This window comes from Macaca thibetana, chromosome 9 (genome assembly GCF_024542745.1).
Source record: "Macaca thibetana thibetana isolate TM-01 chromosome 9, ASM2454274v1, whole genome shotgun sequence".
Classification (NCBI taxonomy): Eukaryota; Metazoa; Chordata; class Mammalia; order Primates; family Cercopithecidae; genus Macaca; species Macaca thibetana.
The window spans coordinates 110,647,144-110,667,332 of record NC_065586.1 but is presented as its reverse complement, the minus strand read 5'-3'; the positions used below and the strand labels follow the sequence as shown (position 1 = coordinate 110,667,332).

Sequence of the window (20,189 nt, the reverse complement as noted above, 5' to 3'; positions counted from 1 at the left end):
TCCTCCTCCAGAGAGGGAAGTTTCTTCAGAATTTTTAATGTTTTCCCCCAGAAATGTTCTATTCTGGGACTAGGACACACACACCATTTTCTTTACTACTTTTTTATGAATGGGCTTATGCTATGCTTACTGTTCTATGGCCTGCTTTTTTTACTTGATCTATTTTGAACATCTTTCCATGCCAGAGCACAAATCTGCCTCGTTCTTTTGAGCAGCATATAGTATTCCATTATCGACTATACTATAATTTATTTAACTGGCCCTTCGCTGATGTCCATATCACCTATTCCCAGTTTTTGTCGTTAGGGAAATGCTGTAGGGAATATATGCATGCACATACATGCTTTTGCAAATATATTTGTAGAATAAAATCTTAGACCTAAAATAATTACTGGATCTCAAGGTTACGTGAACACCCACTGATCAAGATCACCAAAAATACATGTCATCAAAAAAAAAAAAAAAAAAAAAAGAGCGGGTCAGGTTTATTTAACTAGCTGCAGCAATAGGGAAGCCAGAGGAATCGTGAGCCCACTCTGGGTGCAGTTTGGAGGAGTTTTCACAGCATTTGGGCTTGTGCTGGGTTATTTTATTTTATTTTATTTTATTTCTTTATTTATTGAAATGGAGCTTCTTTCTTGTTGCCCAGCCTGGAGTGCAATGGCATGATCTCAGCTCACTGCAACCTCTGCCTCCCAGGTTCAAGCAATTCTGCCTCAGCCTCCTGAGTAGCTGGGATTACAGGCGTCCGCCACCACGCCTGGCTAATTTTTTGTATTTAGTAGAGACGAGGTTTCACCATGTTACGTCAGGCTGATCTTGAACTCCTGACCTCAGGTGATCCATCCACCTCGGCCTCCCAAAGTTCTGGGACTGTAGGCTTGTGACACCGCACCCAGCCCATGTGCTAGGTAATTTTAAAGAAGATTCAAAGGAGCAGAAGCAGTTCTAGGTTAAGCGTTGTCAAGAAGCAGGGCCAGGTCAGTGATTGGGTCTCTTAGGTTTTTCTGGATGGTCAAATAATTAAAGTTGGGCTAGAAGCATCATTAGGAAAGCAGTGGCAGTCATGGATGTGGTCAGAAGAGGGGGCTGTTTCATCACTTTGGGTTACCAAGTGGCCTCATCTCTGTCTTGGTCCAAACCCGGCCACTAAGTGGCCTTGCCAGGACATGGCTTTATTCTGTGTGTGTTCCGTATGATCAGTTGGGAGCACCGTGGCCAACCTGACACGTGCTTGCTTTCATTCTCTTAGGTACATTGATTTGGAAAATGTCTGTAGATGTTGAAGTTGCTTTCCAGAAAGGTTGCACCACTTTATAGTCTTCTGGGTTCTTTTAAATACCCAACTTCCCTAACAGAATGAAGCAGTCAATAATCAGATTAATTATGGCAATTTTAATAATAGCAAATGTTTCTGGTCACTTCCAATGTGCCATCTACTGCTAAATCTATTAAATGCCCTGAATCCTCATCAGAGGCCTGAGACCAGGTGCTGACAACATTCCCACTTCCCTAAGAAGAAACCCAGGCTTCAAAAGGATGTAACTTGCCTTGATCACAGAGCTAGCCAACAAGGAGTTAGCTGGGGTTCAGGACTTGGATGTCTTATTCCAGGCCCACACTCTTTACTATGAAGAAATAATTTCTCTTTTATTATCCTTCCAGGAGCCTGCCAAGGAGAATTGAAAGCTAAGGAATTAAGAGCCATTTAACTGATGATCACAAATCTTTGAAAGGCTAGTTTGGGTTGATAAGGAAGTAGGGTCCCATTTACAAAAATGAGATTTACGGGCAGCCTTCCAGGAGTAATCACGTATATAGTGTTAGGCGAGGCATCAGCATAAAGTGCTGAGTTGTTCACAGTGCCTCAATTAATAAATGCCTATGAGTACTTTCTTAAAATCACAGCCAAGACACTATAATTTAATATTCTCTGTGTGATCTGTAGCTCAGACGGTGCATAAAAAAACCCCAAGTAAGCAGATGGGTGAAGGACACCCATCCTCTTAGATCCACGGACGTTCGTGAAGCTTCCATGCTGTGTCCTTCCGAGGACACAGCCTGCGAGACTTCACCGAGAAAGATTTTGTGCAGGGAAAGAAACTGACCTGAGATGGTGCTTGAGTAAATATTGATTGAGTGCATGATGGGCACACAGTGGGGTTGAAATTGGGCTGCCTGCTTGGATTTAGCAAAGGAAATGTGTAGTAACCACTGGCGGCTGCTCTTTTTCAGATTGTGCCGGCTGTGGAAGAGATATCAAGAATGGGCAGGCACTGCTGGCGCTGGATAAGCAGTGGCACTTGGGGTGCTTTAAATGCAAGTCCTGCGGGAAGGTCCTCACCGGGGAGTACATCAGCAAGTAAGGCTGGGTGCGGGCACGCGTTCCTTTCAGTGGGCACCAGGCGTTGTGGTTCTTCTGCAGGTCCTGGTCTCAGGGGCCCCATGCTGTCAAAGGTGCTGAAATTGTTCACATCCTGCCGTCAGAATGAACTTGTTGCTATAAAACTTTTGAAAAGAATTGTATTCTTCTGCTTTGGCTACTATAAACCTAATGAAATGTTAATCATTGCCGGATTTAACAATGACAGTGTTATACTGTATGTCATCACCAATTAAGCATTTAATAATTTCCCTGTTGCTATTCATTCTCCTATGAAGAACTAGTAAGCCTTTGTCCTCCTTCCAGGGCTGGAGTACATTTATAGACGCCCCCCAAAAACATGCAAAGCCTAAGTTGTCAGCCCTTTAGGACTGTGCACAAAACAGCCTGCCAGGAAATGGGCTCATGTTCAACAGTGGATAATAGCTACAGTTAAGGAAGTGAGGGTTTTTTAAAAAAACAAATGTAGCCTGGCAATGAGGGGAAATTTTCCACTGTATACCTTTTTATGCCTCAAAAAAAACTTTTCTGCTGGGCGCAGTGGCTCACACTTGTAATCTCAACACTTGAGAGGCCAAGGTGGGAGGATCACTTGAGCTCAGGAGTTCGAGACCAGGCTGAGCAACATAGCGCGACCTCATCTTTACTAATATAAATAAATAAATAAATAAATAAATAAGCAAGCAAGCCAAGCATGGTGGCACATGCCTGTAGTCCCAGCTACTTGGGAGTCTGAGGTGGGAAGATCGCTTGAGCCCAGGAGATCAAGGCTATAGTGAACTATTATCGCACCACTGCACCCCAGCCAGGGCAGCTGAGTGAGACTGTCTCAAAAAATAAACAAATACATTCCTTCATTCATTCATTCATTTCCCCAACCACATGAAATCACCTATTCAAAAATATTAATGAATGTAGTTTAAAAATATAATGAAACAAACAAAAGGTTGCTTTGGCCCCACCCACTAGAAATCTGATTCTACAGACCCAGGGTAAAGCTGAAACACCTGCATTGAAAGGGCAAGAAGGCCGGGTGCGGTGGCTCATGCCTGTAATCCCAGCCCTTTGGGAGTCCGAGGTGGGTGGATCACCTGAGGTTGAGAGTTCGAGACCAGCCTGGCCAATATGGTGAAACCCGTCTCTACTAAAAATACAAAAAAGGAGCCAGGTGTGGTATTGGGCACCTACAACCCCAGCTACTTGGGAGGCTGAGATAGGAGAATTGCTCGAACCCAGGAAGCGGAGGTTACAGTGAGCTGAGATCGCGCCACTGCACTCCAGCCTGGCGACAGAGCCAGACTCTGTCTAAAAAAAAAAAAAGAAAAAAGAAAAGGCAAGAAGCTCTTCAGGTGACCATGATGGACAAAGTAAGAAGACAGGTGCCTGGCTTCTAACGGAACATTGCAAACTGTGCAGTGGTGGGTAACTTGACAGTCTAGAGTGGCACTCTATAGCTTTACCATGCAATCACACACAAGATATAATACTTTTCCTGTGCTCCAAGGTAAATGGAGGAGGTTGCCTGAGCTGGAGGAGGCAGCCATGGGCCCCGGAGGCCTCCTGAGAGCTGAGGAGGTGGTGTCTGGAGGCTGTTCAGAGGCTGTAGTCTGGCATGTGGGCCCCTTGTGGTGGGGGGATGAACGCTGAGCCCACATCTGATGGGCTCAGTGTTCTTTTTCTCTTTTTCTTTTTCTTTTTTTTTGGAGATTGGGTCTCATGCTGTCACCCAGGCTGGATTGCAATGGCGCGATCTTGGCTCACTGCAACCTCCGCCTCCTGGGTTCAAGTAATTCTCCTGCCTCAGTCTCCTGAGTAGCTGGGACTTACAGCTGTACGCCACCACACCTGGCTAATTTTTGTATTTTCTTTAGTAGAAACAGGGCTTCCCCGTGTTGGCCAGACTGGTCTCAAACTCCTGACCTCAGCTGATGCACCCACCTTGGCCTCCCAAAGTGCTGGGACTACAGGCGTAAGCCACTGTGCCTGGCCTCAGTGTCATATTATTAAATATACATATTATATACATTAACAATATTTTATAGCTTTGCCTTTATTGTGGTTTTAATGAAATTGTCTCTAGTGTTTTGCCTTCAGGTGTGATATTGCCTATGATTTGCCAGTATCTTCTTCAGGTTCATTAATACCATTCGTTCTCTGGTTTATTAATTATTGTTATGTGGGCTCAATGGGCTCAGTGCTCCTCCACGCCCAGGGGGCCTGTGGAGAGAGAATGCTGCCAGGCTTTCTGCTCGTTAGCTCTGAGACAGTACAAAATCAGCAAGGGTGATCATATGACAACATGGCCGTTTCGCCTGTGTGGCACCGAGAGCCAGAGCGCTCTCTGGATCATTTCGCTTGTGGTTTTGATCATGTCTGGCCAGGTCTGACTGGATTACCAGGCATGTGAACGCTGGGTGGGAGAAAATACGTCCTGCCCTTCTGTGGAAAGACCTTGGAGAAATGTGGTTTTGGTGTCTTCTCCGGCCCCTGGCCACCTCCTCAGGAGCTGAACACGCTTTTGTCTTGCAGGGATGGTGCCCCGTACTGTGAAAAGGACTACCAGGGACTCTTTGGGGTGAAATGTGAGGCATGTCACCAGTTTATCACAGGGAAAGTCCTGGAGGTAAGTGGCAGACCGGCTCCCTCACAGCGACCGCCATCTTCCTCAGCGGCCCTCAGAAACACACAAGACGGGGACCCTTTCCCGCCTCCTCCATTTTTTTTTTACCTGTGGAGAAAGAAAATAGTCGCAGGTGACTGTCTTTGGGAATTACGGTGCTGCACTCTCCTCAAAGGCTCACGTGGAAATTAGAATGATGGAGAATTTGCAAAGGAAAAAAAAAAAAGAATGATAAATGTTCTGGTGGGAGTTATGTAGGAGAGGCTATATTAGACCATTTTCATTTTTAGAAGTTAGACAAGAGTAAATGAAGAGGATGCGAAATCGTGTGTATACATCCGTGTGTGCGTGTGTGCATCTGTGTATGCGTGCATTTCTGGGCGTGTGCAGATTCAGGGAGCAGAGGCTCAGAATGGAAGCTAAGAAAGGAAGGGTGGGGGAAAGGGAGAGGCATTGGCTTCCCCAGCCTTCAAAAACCACATCCTGTGTGACCCAGAGCACCCCGTAGCCGGGGCTGAGCTGAAGCCTGTCAAGTTCAGGTGCCACCGCCTCCAGCTGGGGAGCTTTCTTCCTGCTTTCTCAGCAGCTGCCACACAGGCTTCTGCCTCTGGGCTGAGCCAGTTCCTCTGGGGTGAGACACAGAATTCTGGGGCCAGAGTTCAGAAGGAATCGCTACCCTACTTCTCCCAGGCCTGTGGGGTGTCAGCCAGGTCCAAGGAGAAAGTAACACTGCCTCACCCGTGGCCCACCTGCCAGGGTGGAGAGTATGACCCAAGCAGAGGTGGATCAGGAAGCCTCACAACTAGGGGGATGACTACAGGTCCTGCAGCTTGTCACCGTGCTTAGTCAGGCACCAGGCTGCTGAATCCGCAGAGCCATGTTCCACCTTCCCAGCAGGGCACGTTTCAGAGACACAGACACAGATCCAAGGCACCCCCACCAGGGTGTTTCTGGGCTGCACTGTTTCTTCCGTGGGTTTCACAGCAAAGGTCCAGCGTGGCCCCCTAAATCCCACTGTAAGCCCTTTCCACAAAGCACAGAGGGGCCAGCATTGGCTGTGTGCTGGGACCTGGGCAGCTGATTGCACTTGGGAGAGAAGGGTGTGATTGTGGTCAAATGCAGTTGCCTCTTAGCTCAAGGAAGAGGGTTCTGGGAAGAGGGAGCAGCACTTGCAGGGGCGCAGAGGTGAGGAAAAGCACAGCATACATAAGAAACGTCAGCTGGGCAGGAACACGGATGTGACTGATGATGCTGGAGAAGTGGGCAGGGTCCCAAGAGTGACATTCTGGAGTTTGGGTGTTACCCTAAAAGCAGTGGGAAGCCATTGAACTGCTTGTAGCTGGAGTGTCATGTGATTAGACCAGGTTGTTGTGTAAAGAACATATGAGAGTTCTCAAATCTATGTACACACATGTTCACAGCAGCACTATTCACATCAGCCGAAAGGTAGAAACAACCCAAAGTCCATCAGCAGGTGAATGGATAACAACACGTGGTGTATCCGTCTAGTGGAATATCATCCAGCCTTGCAGCAGTGCTGCCTACCACAGGATGAGCCTTTAGAACACACTAAGTCAAAGAAACCAGCCACAAAAGGCCACATATTATATGATGTGGTTTACATAAAATATCTAGAATAGGTAAATCCATACAGATAGAAAGCAGATTGGTAGTTGCCAAGGGCTGGGGGAAGGGGAAATAGGAAATTACTGCTTTACGGATACAGGATTTCCTTTTGGGGTGATAACAATATTTTGGAATTAGATAGAGGAGGTGGTTGCATAGCATTGTGAATGAATGTACTAAGTGCCACTGAATTGTTCACTTTAAAATGGTTAATTTTATGGTACGTGCATTTCAGCTCAGATGTTTTTTTTAAATGACTGGGAAGGGAGTTGAGGTGGAGACAGAACAGCTAGGAGGCTACTACAGAACTCTGGGCACAAAACGATGGTGGCGCTGGCTGGAGTGGAGCCTGAGAAATGGGCCCCCACCCTCTGCACACACAGGAAGGGTGGAAAGAGTTCTTTCATAGCCTTTCCAATGAAGCTTTAATTATTGACCCAAGGACACTTCAAAACTAGTGTCTTGACCAGGGAGAAAGAAGCATATTCCCAGGAAGGCTGTTGGAGAAGATGGATGGGACCCACCTGAAGGGGAGCTTGGAGTCCGAGCAGTCCCATCACAGTGCTCAGAGCACGATGCAGTGGTTGGTGCCTCCCCTCCTGGCCCTGAGTCCATCCCTCATCCCTCCCCAGAGAGCTCTTCTCAGAAGTGCCCTGACTGGGGCCTGACACCATTTCCCATGGGGTTCCTGAGTTTGATCTCTTGTGGAGGACTGAAATAAACCTGTTGAGTTGGGAGCAACTTGGAAATTTCCTTCTCCTCCTCTTCCTTCTTCCTTCTTCTTCTTTCTTGTTTTTCTTCTTTCTTCTTCTTCCTCCTCCTTCCTCCTTCCTCCTCCTCCTTCTTCTTCTCCTCCTCCTCTCTCCTCTTCCCTCCTCCTCCCTTCTCACTTCTCCCTCCTCCTTCCTCCTTTCTTCCTTCTAACTTCTTTCTTCTTTCTTCCTTCTTCCTTCTTCGTTGTCGTCATCTTCTTTTCTTTTTTTATTTTTTTAAGAGACAGGGTTTTGCTCTGTTGCCCAGGCTGGAGTGCAGTGGTACAATCATACCTCACTGCAACTTTGAACTTCTAGGCTCAAGCTATCCTCCTGCCACAGCTCCCTGAGTAGCTGGGACTACAGGTGCACGCCATCACACCCACCTAATTTTGTTATTTTTTGTAAAGAATGGGAGTCTCATTCTATTGTCCAGGGTGCTCTCTAACTCCTGGTCTCAGGCAGTCCTCTCGCCTCAGCCTCCCAAAGTGCTGAGATTACAGGCATGAGCATCCAAGCCTGGCCCTCATAAAAAAAAATAATAAAATAAATAGAACATCAGAATGATTTCCTAGATGTCCAGCTGTGCAAAGAGAGGCGAGAAAACACTGAACGCGGTCCCCACATTTGTGACAGCCATGTTTGCAGTCTTCTTAGTCCACATGTGGAGCTGTGTTCCCCCAAAACATGATGGGGAGGGAAAAGGGCTCTGTGTGTGTGTGTCTGAGTGTGTGTGTGTGTCTGAGTGTGTGTGTGTGTGTGTGTGTGTGTGTGTGTGTGTGTGATACCCTTCAGATTTAGCTCGACAGCTGTGGGGAAGAATTTCTAAAATAAAGCTAGATCCAAGAACATGCTGTCTGGAAGAAACATCTGCTTACTCTGTTTTCTCCTTCAAGACCTGAGTCATCTGGCTTTCCCTGTGGCTGCAGAGGCCTCTTCTCAAATTGGCTTCAGGTTTCTGTGAAGGCCGTTTTGTGAGGCTTAAGACTTGGAGACTTTCCATTTGGGGCTTTCAGAGTTGAGACGTCTGGGAGTAGTTTGCACCATGTTCAGCCTCAGATTCAGAATCCATCCAGCAGATGTAGTCCTCAGATGGGCGTGTGAGCTAGAAAAATGTCCTGCAGGGTTATCACACTGACGTATGACAGCTTGTGAGTCAGTTTGGCTTGGTTACCAACACAAAGCAGGGCGGTCTCCACACACTCCTCCCTCGGCCTCTCACGCTTGGGTCTTGGTGGTGGTGAAATTTTATGATGGTGGATTTTTGTAAATACTGTGAACCTTGGGTTTTTGTGGTTTTTTATATTTATTTTATCCACAGATAAATTTATTTTATCCCTTTACAAATGTATTAGTTTTCTGTGTCAGCTGCAGCAGCAGTGGCTTAAAACAACAAGCTTACACAGCTCTTGAGGTTCTTGAGGTTAGTTCTTAAACTGAGTTCTCTCGGTTTTTGAGGTTAGACGTCTGAAAGCAAGGTGCGGCAGGGCCATGCTGTCTCTGAAGGCTCTGGGGAAGGGCCTTTCCTCGCCTCTCCCAGTTTCTGATGGCTCTGCATGTTCCTTAGCTTGTGGCAGCCTCCCAGTCTCTGGCTTTGTCTTCACACGGCCGCCTATTCTGTGTTGTCTCCTTTTCTCCGTTACAGTTCCCTCTGCCTCTTTCCTGTAAAGGCACTTGTCATTGGATTCAGGGCCCACCCAGATAATCCAAGATGACCTCCCCATCTCAAGATCCCTCACTTAGTTACATCTACAAAGACCCTTCTCCCAAATATGCATTCACAGGTTCCATGGATTTGATAGGGAGTCTCTTTTGGTGACGATCAGGTCACCATTCAACCCGCTCGAGTAAGCCTGGGAAATCACACAAATATCATCCCAGCGAGGCCTGCAGACCCTGTGTGGTTTTAATTTAACACTCACTGAGTTCTAAGAGGACCCAAAGGCCTCTCTAGTGTGGTGTCACCAGAGATGCCATCAGACACCTGAGGGACCTTTGAGAAAGAGAAAGGTCACTGGACAATGAGAGAGAAGAGATGCTCCAGGTCTGGCTGTGTCACTCATTCCTGAGTGACTTGGGGCAGGTTGTTCAGCCTCTTGGGGCTGTCTTCATTTCCCAGGTAAAGGGACTGGCATGTAACCTCCAGCAGCCCTCGAGTTCTCTCTGTCTCTGTCATTCCTTAATTCTTGTAAGCCCGGAAAATCACATCAGCTTGAAGGGGTGGGGAGGTGAGCCTGAGCACCAGCGGGTCAGTGAAAAGGCTCTGGGTGGCAGCCAATCTGAATCTGTACTCACCAGCTGGGGGTCCTTGGGCAAGAATTGCCACTTCTTTGAGCCTCAGTTTTCTTTTCTTTAAGTGCAAGAATTGAAAATGTGCATGTAATTCCAAGACTTGGGCTGCTAGACCTCCTGGAGTCACTTCAGCTCTAAAGATCTGAGTTCTAGAATTCTCATGTCTTGGCTGTAAGGGATCAGACAGAGCCAATGGTTATTTTTTTCTGGAAACCAGCACGTAGCACTCAGCATAGAGCCTACACTCAAATTGTAGCTTGATTTCTCATCACTTGCTTTCAGTTTTGTTTTCGACAGCAAGATTCTCTTTTTAGGGAGATCTTGCTATAAATGGTACATCTTCAAATGCTTCTGCTGATTAACTTATAAATTTAGGAGAGGACTGAAGATATTTACAACCTGCCTCCTAATTAAGAAGTATAGGGGCAAATTAGCGTGAGATACTTGAGTTTGCTCTCGCCATCTTTTCTCTGAACTTCTCTGAAGCAGCCTTCCTCCCCTTCCTTCTCCCCTCCTCCTCCCCTTCCCCTGCCCGCACCTCCTTTCTGCCTAACAGCCTAATGGTAACAGGAAGCTGCAAGAGACTTCAGACTTAGGTCACTAATGTCATGGGGGAGTGGGGCATCTCTTTGGAATGCATTTCTTCCCATCTTTGGTAGATAGCCCTAGGAGAGCTCTCACTCCAGCAGACATCCTTTCCAGGGTACAGGTGGTTACCTGCTAACCTCATAAAGACAAGAAACAGCAACAAAATGGTTGTTATTATCAACAGCAACAGCTAGTTTCAAAATGAAGGCAGCTCATGGTGGGTGCAATCAAGTAAGGACTCCAAAATTCATAAGGGGGTTAGTCTCATATCTCCAACCCTAAATTTAAGTAAGACAGCAACTGAGTTTCTTGATCTCTCTTTACAAAGGTATAACCATCTCTAGGCACATAGCTAAAAGTAGATTGTTTTTGATGGTGCTTTCTTAAGATACGGAATCTTCTCTGGAACACCACACTCTTACGTAATACTTCCCATACCTCGTTGTTGTTGTTGTGGTGGTGGTGGTTTGAGACAGAGTCTTGCTCTGTTGCCCAGGCTGGAGTGCAGTGGTGTAATCTCAGCTCACTGCAACCCCCACCTCCTGGGTTCGAGCGATTCTCCTGTCTCAGCCTCCTAAATAGCTGGTATTACAGGCACACGCCACCATGCCCAGTTAATTTTTGTGTTTTTAGTAGAGATGGGGTTTTGCCACGTTGGCCAGGCTGCTCTTGAACTCCTGACCTCAGGTGATCTGCCCGCCTTGGCCTCCCAAAGTGCTGGAATTACAGGCGTGAGCCACCGTGCCCCGCCCCATACCTCTTTGGATTAGATAGAGGTTGTATTTATTCTTGACAAGTGTTTGGAAAAAAAAGCAAATGTCAAACTGAAAACAGAAGTCTGGAAGGTAAAGGAAAAGGGTGTATCCCACATATTCTTCCCCTAGTCTTGGGCTGTTTTACCAACAGACTAACAAAGGGTGGGCTTGACTTTCTCTTGGCCTCTCAATCTGTCTTGTGCAATTCCTATGCCCCCAGGGGCTGCCTGTGTGCACGGAGCACTGCACTGGTTCACTCAGGACAAAGGCGCTCAGCCCTTGTCCCACACTGCAGAGTGGTACTTCCCTGAGCAGGCACCTGCCAGGCTGCACAGGAGTATTCTTTTGTTCTCTTCCCTGAAAGGCAAGTTGTCTTACGTGCATTCTGACCACAGAGGGAGAGGGCGGGGCTCTGAGGCCCACAATTTCCCTTTCCTCACATCACTGCACCCAGAAATCAATGAGCCTGGGCTCATCTGGTCTTGCCGGGCGGGCTGGTGGCACCTGTCCTTGTGTCGCATGGTATTTACTGTGTCGCCTGTGCTCTCTGGGAAAGTGCAGTGGTGTCTGTGACAGCCTGTACACCCACCATATAAGAAAGAGAGCCTCAGATGGAGTGGAGGGAAGTCCTCTAGGTCCTGGAATGCCTGTCGAGTCAGCCCAATGAGGCAGCCCTGCCCTGTCCTTATCTGTTAACTTGGAACTGGTGGACGGCAGGACAGGATTTAGACTCGCTTTTAGACCCCTTCTGCTGAACTCCTGGAGTGAAGGAAATGGAATCACAGTGGGCTTCGGCCAAATCCTTTTCCTTGACTCTCAGCGGAATTAAAAACTGGTGGCTCTGTTTTGTTTTGCTCTTGGACTGATTTAAAAAACTGCTTTTTCACAAAGCTGAGGGACAAATGTTTATGATGTTTCTGAGGTGAATTCACATTATAAATTGGAGGCCCTTGTCCCCTTCCTTCTTTTTGGCATAGGTATTTTAAGTATGTTATGTCACAGTAATCATAAGCAGTGAGTAGGTCTTGTTCTGGGCTAAGCTGTTCTCTAGTGAGCAAAACATAGGTTATCCTAGGATGCTTGCATGACATCTAATCTTTCTGTCACCATCAGAGATGTAATTTGCAAAAGAGAGGTTGAAATGCCGATTCCCCTTTTCTTGTTCTGTGTCTATCATACACATGCAAGGAACAAATAATAACCTGTGTCCATGCTGAAGGCTAATTGCATTCTTCTCATTCTCACTGTGCTCAGAGGAATTTCTGCTTTCATCCAGTTAATTAATTGTAGACCCGAATATTTTTGAGGATCATGGAAGGGGAAAAAAAAAATCAAGTTATCTGAGTACATTGGTTGAGATGGTCTACGTCCCAGTGGACAGTGAGCCACCACTGTATCCTGACTTTGTATAATATTTTTAACATCTGCAAGTGATCTCATAAACAGTTAATTCTCATGACAGGCCTGCAAGCTGGTCAGGGCAGTTAGTTACCAGTCACCTTCATTTATAGATGAGGCTACTGAGTGCCCGAGACTCTGGAGCTAATTGGTGTGACAGAAACATGATTAGAAAATAGATCTCTTAGGTTGGTGAATGGATACAAACATGCAGTTAGAAGAAAGAAGTTCAGTGTTCAGTAGCAGACTAGGGTGACTGCAGTTAACCAGCAATATACTGTATATTTCAAAGTAGCTGGGAGACATAGAGATGATAAATACTGAGGGTGATAATACTCCAGATACCCTGACTTGAGCATTATATATTATACACATGTAAAAAAAGTACTCATATGAACCCCATAAATATGTAAGATATTATGTATCAATAAAATAAAAAAATAAGGAAAATAGGTCTCTTTCAATTTAGAAGATAGGGACGTACACATATACAAAAAGACAGAGAGAGAGGGGGAGAGCAAGAGAGAGCATGAACTTTATTATCTACCTGAAAATAATCATTACAGAAAACAGTTTGCCTCCTGATATAACTTGCTGAAGGACCAAAACTTACCATTCCTGGTGGATGGCAAAGGCCTGCCTCAGGTGGCCCTTTTATGCCTGTTCTCAGGACAGTAAACATGTACTGCTTGGTTGGTTTACTTTTTACCAGTGTGAAATGTCACTGAAAATCAGTGACTTTGCTCATAGAGTCTGCTGTGTTTCTGTGCCTCATAGTCTGACCCCCTTGAATCATCGGTAGCCTCTACCAGGCCATCTGGCTCTGCCCTTGGAGAATGTTGTGGATGGACGATGCTGTCTCGAGTTCGAGAGCATATTTTCTTCATGGAGCTCTGGTCTCGGACTCTGTAGATCAATGGACAGTCAGGAAGGCCCTGTGAAACAGGGTCAATATTGAGACACTGATCACCTTCTCTATTGTCAGACCATCACTTGACAATAAACTGGAGAAATGACTTCATTTTAAATATGAATTAAACAAAAGGTGGTATATCCAGAAAACGGAATATTATTCAGCCATAGAAAGGAATGAAGTTCTGATACATACTACAACATGGAGGAACCTTGAAAACATTATGCTAAGTGAAAGAAGACAGTCAGGGTCAGGCATGGTGGCTCACGCCTGTAATCCCAGCACTTTGGGAGGCCAAGGTGGGCAGATCACCTGAGGTTGGAAGTTTGAGACCAGTCTGGCCAGCTTGGTGAAACCCCGTCTCTACTAAAAATACAAAAATTAGCTGGATGTGGTGGCAGGTCCCTGTAATCACAGCTACTTGGGAAACTGAGGCAGGAGAATCACTTGAACCCGGGAGGCGGAGGTTGCAGTGAGCCGAGATCATGCCATTGCACTCTAGCCTGGGTGACAGAGTGAGACCCTGTCTCAAAAAAAAAAAAAAAAAGAAAAAAAGAAAAGAAAAGAAAAGAAAAGACAGTCACAAAAGACCATATATTGTCCAATTCCATTTGTATGAAATGTGTGGAACAGGCAAATCCACAGAGACAGGCAGTAAGTTAGAGAATGCCAGGGGCTGGGGGAAGGGGGAAATAAAGAGTGACTGCTAATGGATATGGGGTTTCTTTTTGGAGTAATGAAATATTCTAGTGGTGACGGCTACCCAACTCAGCGAGTATAGTCATCCCTCAGTATATGCAGGGGATTGGTTCCAGGACCACCATCCCCCTGATAAATCTGCACATACTTACATCCCAAAGTCAGTCCTGAGGAACTCACTTGTACAAAAAGTCAACTCTCAGTGTAAAGAGGTTTTGCATCCCTTGAATGCTGTATTTTCAATCCACGTGTGGTTAAAAGAAAGGGAACCATGTGGTTCAAACCCATGCTGTTCAAGGATCAACTGCATACTAAAAATTACTGAACTATATACTTTAAAGGGGTGAATTGTATGGTATGTGATTTATATCTCAATTTCACATACACACATCTACCTGTCTAGCTATCTATGCAAGAATGGGCATTCAAGTCAATAAATGTCTTAATGCAAGATTCTATGCTAGGCTTGGCCAGGCACAGTGGCTCATGCCTGTAATCTCAGCACTTTGGGAGGCTGAGATGGGAGATCACCTGAGGTCAGGAGTTCGAGACAAGCCTGGCCAACATGGCGAAACCCCATCTCTACTAAAAATATAAAAATTAACTGGGCGTGGTGGCGCAAGCCTGTAATCCCAGCTACTTAGGAGCCTGAGGCAGGAGGATCGCTTGAACCCAGGAGGCAGAGGCTGCGGTGAGCCGAGATCATGCCACTGCACTCCAGCCTGGGCAACAGAGCAAGACAACACCTCAGGAAAAAAAAAAAAAAATTCTATGCTGGGCTCTTTCCCTCTGTGGGAGACTAAATTTTTGTTCTCTTGTGTGGCAAGAGGTTGCCACTGCACAGGACGTGGCCTTGATTGTAGAGTGTAGCTTAGTGAATGTAAAATCTCTCCAGTGCTGGAAAAGTAGACTCCAATTGAAATCCAATGTATGGTTTGTGGTGAGTTCGTTTTGCAACATTTTATTGGAGAAGAAAAACCTGGTGCTAGTATTTTGTCCCCTTCATGGCTAACAGGTTGGGAATTGACCCAGTAGGGCAGAGCACATTGAATGAATGAATGACTTGAGGAAAATCTATCTGATTCACCCGAAGCTGGCCACTTTCTCTTACTTTCACAACAGGAGGAAATGTGTTGCGACAGGGCACCAGCAGACTGCATTCCCATGCAGTAAAGATTTAATATTTATGGAAAAATCACCCCATTTCCTGTCAGCACAAATGGAAGGGCTTTCTTATTTGGAAATAACAGTTTGAAAAGAATTTCTATTTATCTTGAGTTAAAAGGATGTTTTGGGTTTTTTTTTTCAGCGTTACTTAACTTCAGAGAGTTTAGCTTATGGCTGAAATGTGTGAGCAGGGGAATAACTGCCCTGGCAGGTCAAGTGAGACTCTTCCAGGAAGTCAACCAAGATTACTGAGCATGTGCTAGGAGCCCTACATGAGGCAGGGCGGTGGCAGTGGCAGGGGTGGGTCACAAAAGAAAACATAAGATTTAGGGCTTGTTCTCAGAGTGATAAGGCATGCATCTTTATTTTTATTTTATTTTATTTTTTATTTTTTTTATTTTTTGAGACGGAATCTCGCTCTGCCACCCAGGCTGGAGTGCAGTGGCCAGATCTCGGCTCACTGCAAGCTCCGCCTCCCGGGTTCACGCCATTCTCCTGCCTCAGCCTCCTGAGTAGCTGGGACTACAGGCGCCCGCCACCTTGCCCGGCTAGTTTTTTGTATTTTTTAGTAGAGACGGGGTTTCACTGTGTCAGCCAGGATGGTCTCCATCTTCTGACCTCGTGATCCACCCGTCTAGGCCTCCCAAAGTGCTGGGATTACAGGCTTGAGCCACTGCGCCCGGCAGGCATGCATCTTTAAAAGGCATGCAGTATCCACACTGAAAACCTCCTGGAGTGTCCCAGGAACCCCCTCCCCCACCCGTCCTCAGGGATCAGAAGTGCCCAGGGCCGCTGCAGCTTTTTCAGAGACCGAGGGCGAATTGCAGTTTAGAAATGGCTGGGATTCAACAGCAGAGAGACACAGCCGGCCTGGACAAGTTACCACCAAGTGCAGTAAGGGATGGAGTTCCCGGACTGGCCACTATTCTGGGCACCAAAATGATGTCCCCAGAGTAGTCCTTTCTCCTCTCCAGAACCCAGCACATCAGGGCATCAGAAGGACTCCTGAGTCTGCTTTCTCAGGGACTCAAGAGCAGCACCCTTCCCCTTCCTGCTCTTCCCTCCCAGCTCCCATCCCGGGCTCTGCTTACCTCTTCTTTTACCACTATAGACATAAAAGGGGTGATCGTGCCCCTTCTTCTAAATGATTGATTCCAGGGTGTCCCACGTACCCTACAGAGGTGATCTTCAATAATTCCAAGCTAATTTTCATGACCTTCTCTTGGGGGAGCAGAAAAAGAGTTTAATCTTTGGCGGTGTCTCTCAGTGCACAAAGGTAATCCAGGGCCAGATGTGGTAGCTCACACTTGTAATCCCAGCACTTTGGGAGGCCAAGGCAGGAGGATCACTTGAGACCAAGAGTTCAGGACTAGCCTAGGCAACACAGTAAGACCTCACTTCTACTAAAAATTTAAAAAATTAGCTGGATATGGTGGTGCGGGTCTATAGTCCCAGCTATTTGGGGGGCTGAAGCAGGGGGACTGCTAGAGCCCAGGTGTTGGAAGCTGCAGTGCTGCAGTGAGCTATGATCACATTCCACGGCACTCCAGCCTGGGCGACAGAGCAAGACTCTATCTCAAAACAAACAAACAACAACAAAAACACAATAATTTTGGACCCACAGTATTAAACAGCCAAGTAATGGGCACACACAGTAAATGTCCCGAGTTCAAGAGAGATTTTTGGTGATTACTAGAAAGAAGTCGACTTTGGTTCTTAAGGAATAGGTAGTCAAGGTGAGAAATTTATCTTTGTTTGCTATTGTTACTGAAGGCTTTGTTCACTTTTTTCCAGCCTTGTTTGTTTCTTTGACTTTAAGCATGTGATTTGATTGTACCGTCTGATTTAATTGCAAGATTATAATAATATGTCCTTTTCTATTTCAAACCAGTAGTCAGCTTATAAGTTTTATTTTATTTTTTTGAGACAGAGTCTCACTCCATCGCCCAGGCTAGAGTGCAGTGGCACTATCTTGGCTCACTGCAACTTCCGCCTCCCAGGTTCAAGCAATTCTCCTGCTTCAGCCTCCCAAGTAGCTGGGATTACAGGCACGTACTACCATGCCTGGCTAATTTTTGTATTTTTTACCAGAGATGGGGTTTCACCATGTTGGTCAGGCTGGTCTTGAACTCCTGAGCTCAAATGATCCACCCACCTCAGCCTCCCAAAGTGCTGGGATAACAGGCATGAGCCACCACACCGGCCAGTTTAAACATTTCTAAATAATATTTTCTACTATAGACTAATTTTAGCTTAATCATGAGGGAAACAGAATTTTTGGGGCTCACTCAGACCCATTCTCCATTTGAAAGACTGATCCTGCTAATCCACTTGTATCTGCCGACCTAGCTGATGGTGGTAGACAGACAGACAAGTGGGTCTCTACACCCTAGCCAGCCTGACTCCTGGAATCTGGGTTGTGCCGCTGCTGGACATTGCAACTACCTCCAGCAATCTTCTCTAGCTTTTGGGTTCTTAATAAGTCACACCGAAGATGGCATCTCAAGCTACCTTGGCTCTATTTTGTCCTTGTGATTCCACCTGGTTGGCCTCTCCATGAGTGTTTAACTTGGAGGGGTCTATGTTGAAAAATGGCACCATCCAAAGGTCAGCAGGATAATTTCTGTTCTGGGCACAGTATTACCAGGCTAAGGAGATGAAACTTTCCCCAGGGCCTAGGACATGGCACGTGCTCCAGGGAAAATGGGAGCATTTTGTTCCTTTGGATGCAGTGATGCTGCGCTGAGGAGTCTGCCACCATGGACAGGCTGCCGCCTCGTCTGTTTCACACCTGAATGTGATTGCTTCCTGGACCTCGTGGCTTCCCGCCTTGGGGAGGATATGGTGCCAGCTCCAGCAGATGGACTTGCTTGTAGTTTGCCAACTAGTCAGGTGGAGGGAGTTAGGGCTGGTGCCCATCCAGCCCAGCGGAAATGAACTGGTACAGAAATTCCTCCCGAAAAGGGAAACTTCAGAGTGGCCTTGCAAATGCAAACTTCATAAACTATTTTAATGGGTCCATAGCAAAACACAAAGTTGCAGGCATCTTGGAAACAGGGATAGGATTTGGAATTTTGGAGCCTGATGTGGCCTGGATAGGTAAGGTGGAAGGGAGAGAAGAGTTGTTAGCAGAAAGAATTGATACAGTAAATCTGAAGATGACCCATACTCTTTGACCCCATCCCAGAAGATATAGAGATGCTTAAATAAATAAAATCCAGAAAGAGAAACCGATCATCCAAATACAGGAGAGTAGAAAGAGGATGAAGAGGCCGGGCATGGTAGCTCACGCCTGTAATCCTGGCACTTTGGGAGGTTGAGGCGGGCGATCGTGAGGTCAAGAGATCAAGACCATCCTGGCCACCACGGTGAAACCCCATCTCTACTAACAACATAGAAATTAGCTGGGCATGGTGGCGTGTGCCTGTAGTCCCAGCTACTTGGGAGGCTGAGGCAGGAGAATCCTATGAACCTGGGAGGCAGAGGTTGCAGTGAGCCAGTATTGCACCACTGCACTCCAGCCTTGCAACAGAACGAGACTCTGTCTCAAAAAAAAAAAAAAAAAAAAAAAAAAAAAAAAAAAAGGATGAAGACTCGTGGGTAGTGAGCCTAATTCTAATGCTCAAATTACTTCTGGCCACGTGACTAGAAGCCTGGGTAAGTGTCCCTTTTTACCTTTGTAAAGGGGGACACCTTCACTCCTCTGACAGACATTGCATGCTAATGTCTCAAACATGAGGTGAGGTGCAGGAGTTACAGAGGTAAAAGGTGCCATCCTTAACCCCGAATGGTCTTACCATCTAAGGCTGAGGTTCTAAAACCAGTATGCCTAAGAATCACCTGTATATCTTGTTTAACGTATGGATTCCCAGCACAACACGGTGCCTATCATTAATAATACTGTATTGTGCACTTAAAAATTTAAGACAGCACATCTCATGTTGTGTTCTTACCACAATAAAAATGAAGTTATTTATGCTTTTAAAAAATAATGAAGTATGGATTCTCAGGCCTCACCCCAGACATTCTGATTCAGGAGGCCTGGGAATCTGCATGTGAACATGCACCCCTGCCCTGGGTGATTCTGGCACAGGGAAGACCACAGATGCCACTTTGAGGATCTGGCCCTATAAGGGTGTGGTGAGGACACATTGATGGAAGTTTCTGACTCCTCAGAAGAAAAATGTACTAGAAATTTAATAAGACCCCTGTAATTATTATAATGTATAAGCCAATATTTTCCTCTTCATTTTAGAAGCACAACTTTGTTGCTAAAACCTTACATTTTCTCAGCAATGTTTGGGACTTCTTCCAAACCAGCTTAGAGAGATTCCACATGTCTATATAAAAGGGTGTTTTTATTTCCTGATCTTTGTGGGCAAATAATCTCCATGAAAATTTTCCTAAATCATCCTAGTCTTGTTAAAAATGACAAGTGTGGCAGGGCAGGGTGGCTCACACCTATAATTGCAGCACTTTGGGAGGCTCAGGAGGGAGGATCACTTGAGGTGAGGAATTCGAGACCAGCCTGGGCAATGTGGTGAAACCCCGTCTCTACTAAAAATACAAAAATTAGACGGCTGTGGTGGTGCGTGCCTGTAGTCCCAGCTACTCAGGAAGCTGAGGCAGGAGAATCGCTTCACACTGGGAGGCGGAGGTTGCAGTGAGCTGAGATCGTGCCACTGCACTCCAGCCTGGCAACAGAGCCAGCCTGTCTCAAAAAATAAAAATAAAAAAATAAAAGAAAAATAGCCAGGCATGGTGGCTCACACCTGTAATCCTAGCTACTCAGGAGGCTGAGGTGGGACAATCACTTGAACACAGGACTTGGAGGTTGCAGTGAGCCATGATTGCACAATGAGCTTGCCACTGCACTCTAGCATGGGTGACAGAGATCCTGTCTCAAAAAAAAAAAAATAAGAGTTGTTACAGAAACCTTTCCAACATCCTAAGAAAGAGTACATTAAAAGGGCTGTGCAATCACTGGAGAAACTTC

The 20,189-nt window shown here is 46.1% G+C and overlaps 1 protein-coding gene across 23 annotated transcripts in view; it reads left to right on the top strand.

The window, feature by feature from the left end:
* Positions 1-20,189, top strand: part of ABLIM1 (actin binding LIM protein 1) — a 342,305-nt gene that overhangs the window by 221,513 nt on the left and 100,603 nt on the right. For all 23 annotated transcript variants that reach the window (XM_050804240.1, XM_050804258.1, XM_050804255.1 and 20 more), the window contains exons 5-6: positions 2,236-2,362; positions 4,913-5,006. In XM_050804240.1, coding sequence (XP_050660197.1) covers positions 2,236-2,362; positions 4,913-5,006 — 221 coding nt within the window. The remainder of the gene's footprint in view (positions 1-2,235; positions 2,363-4,912; positions 5,007-20,189) is intronic.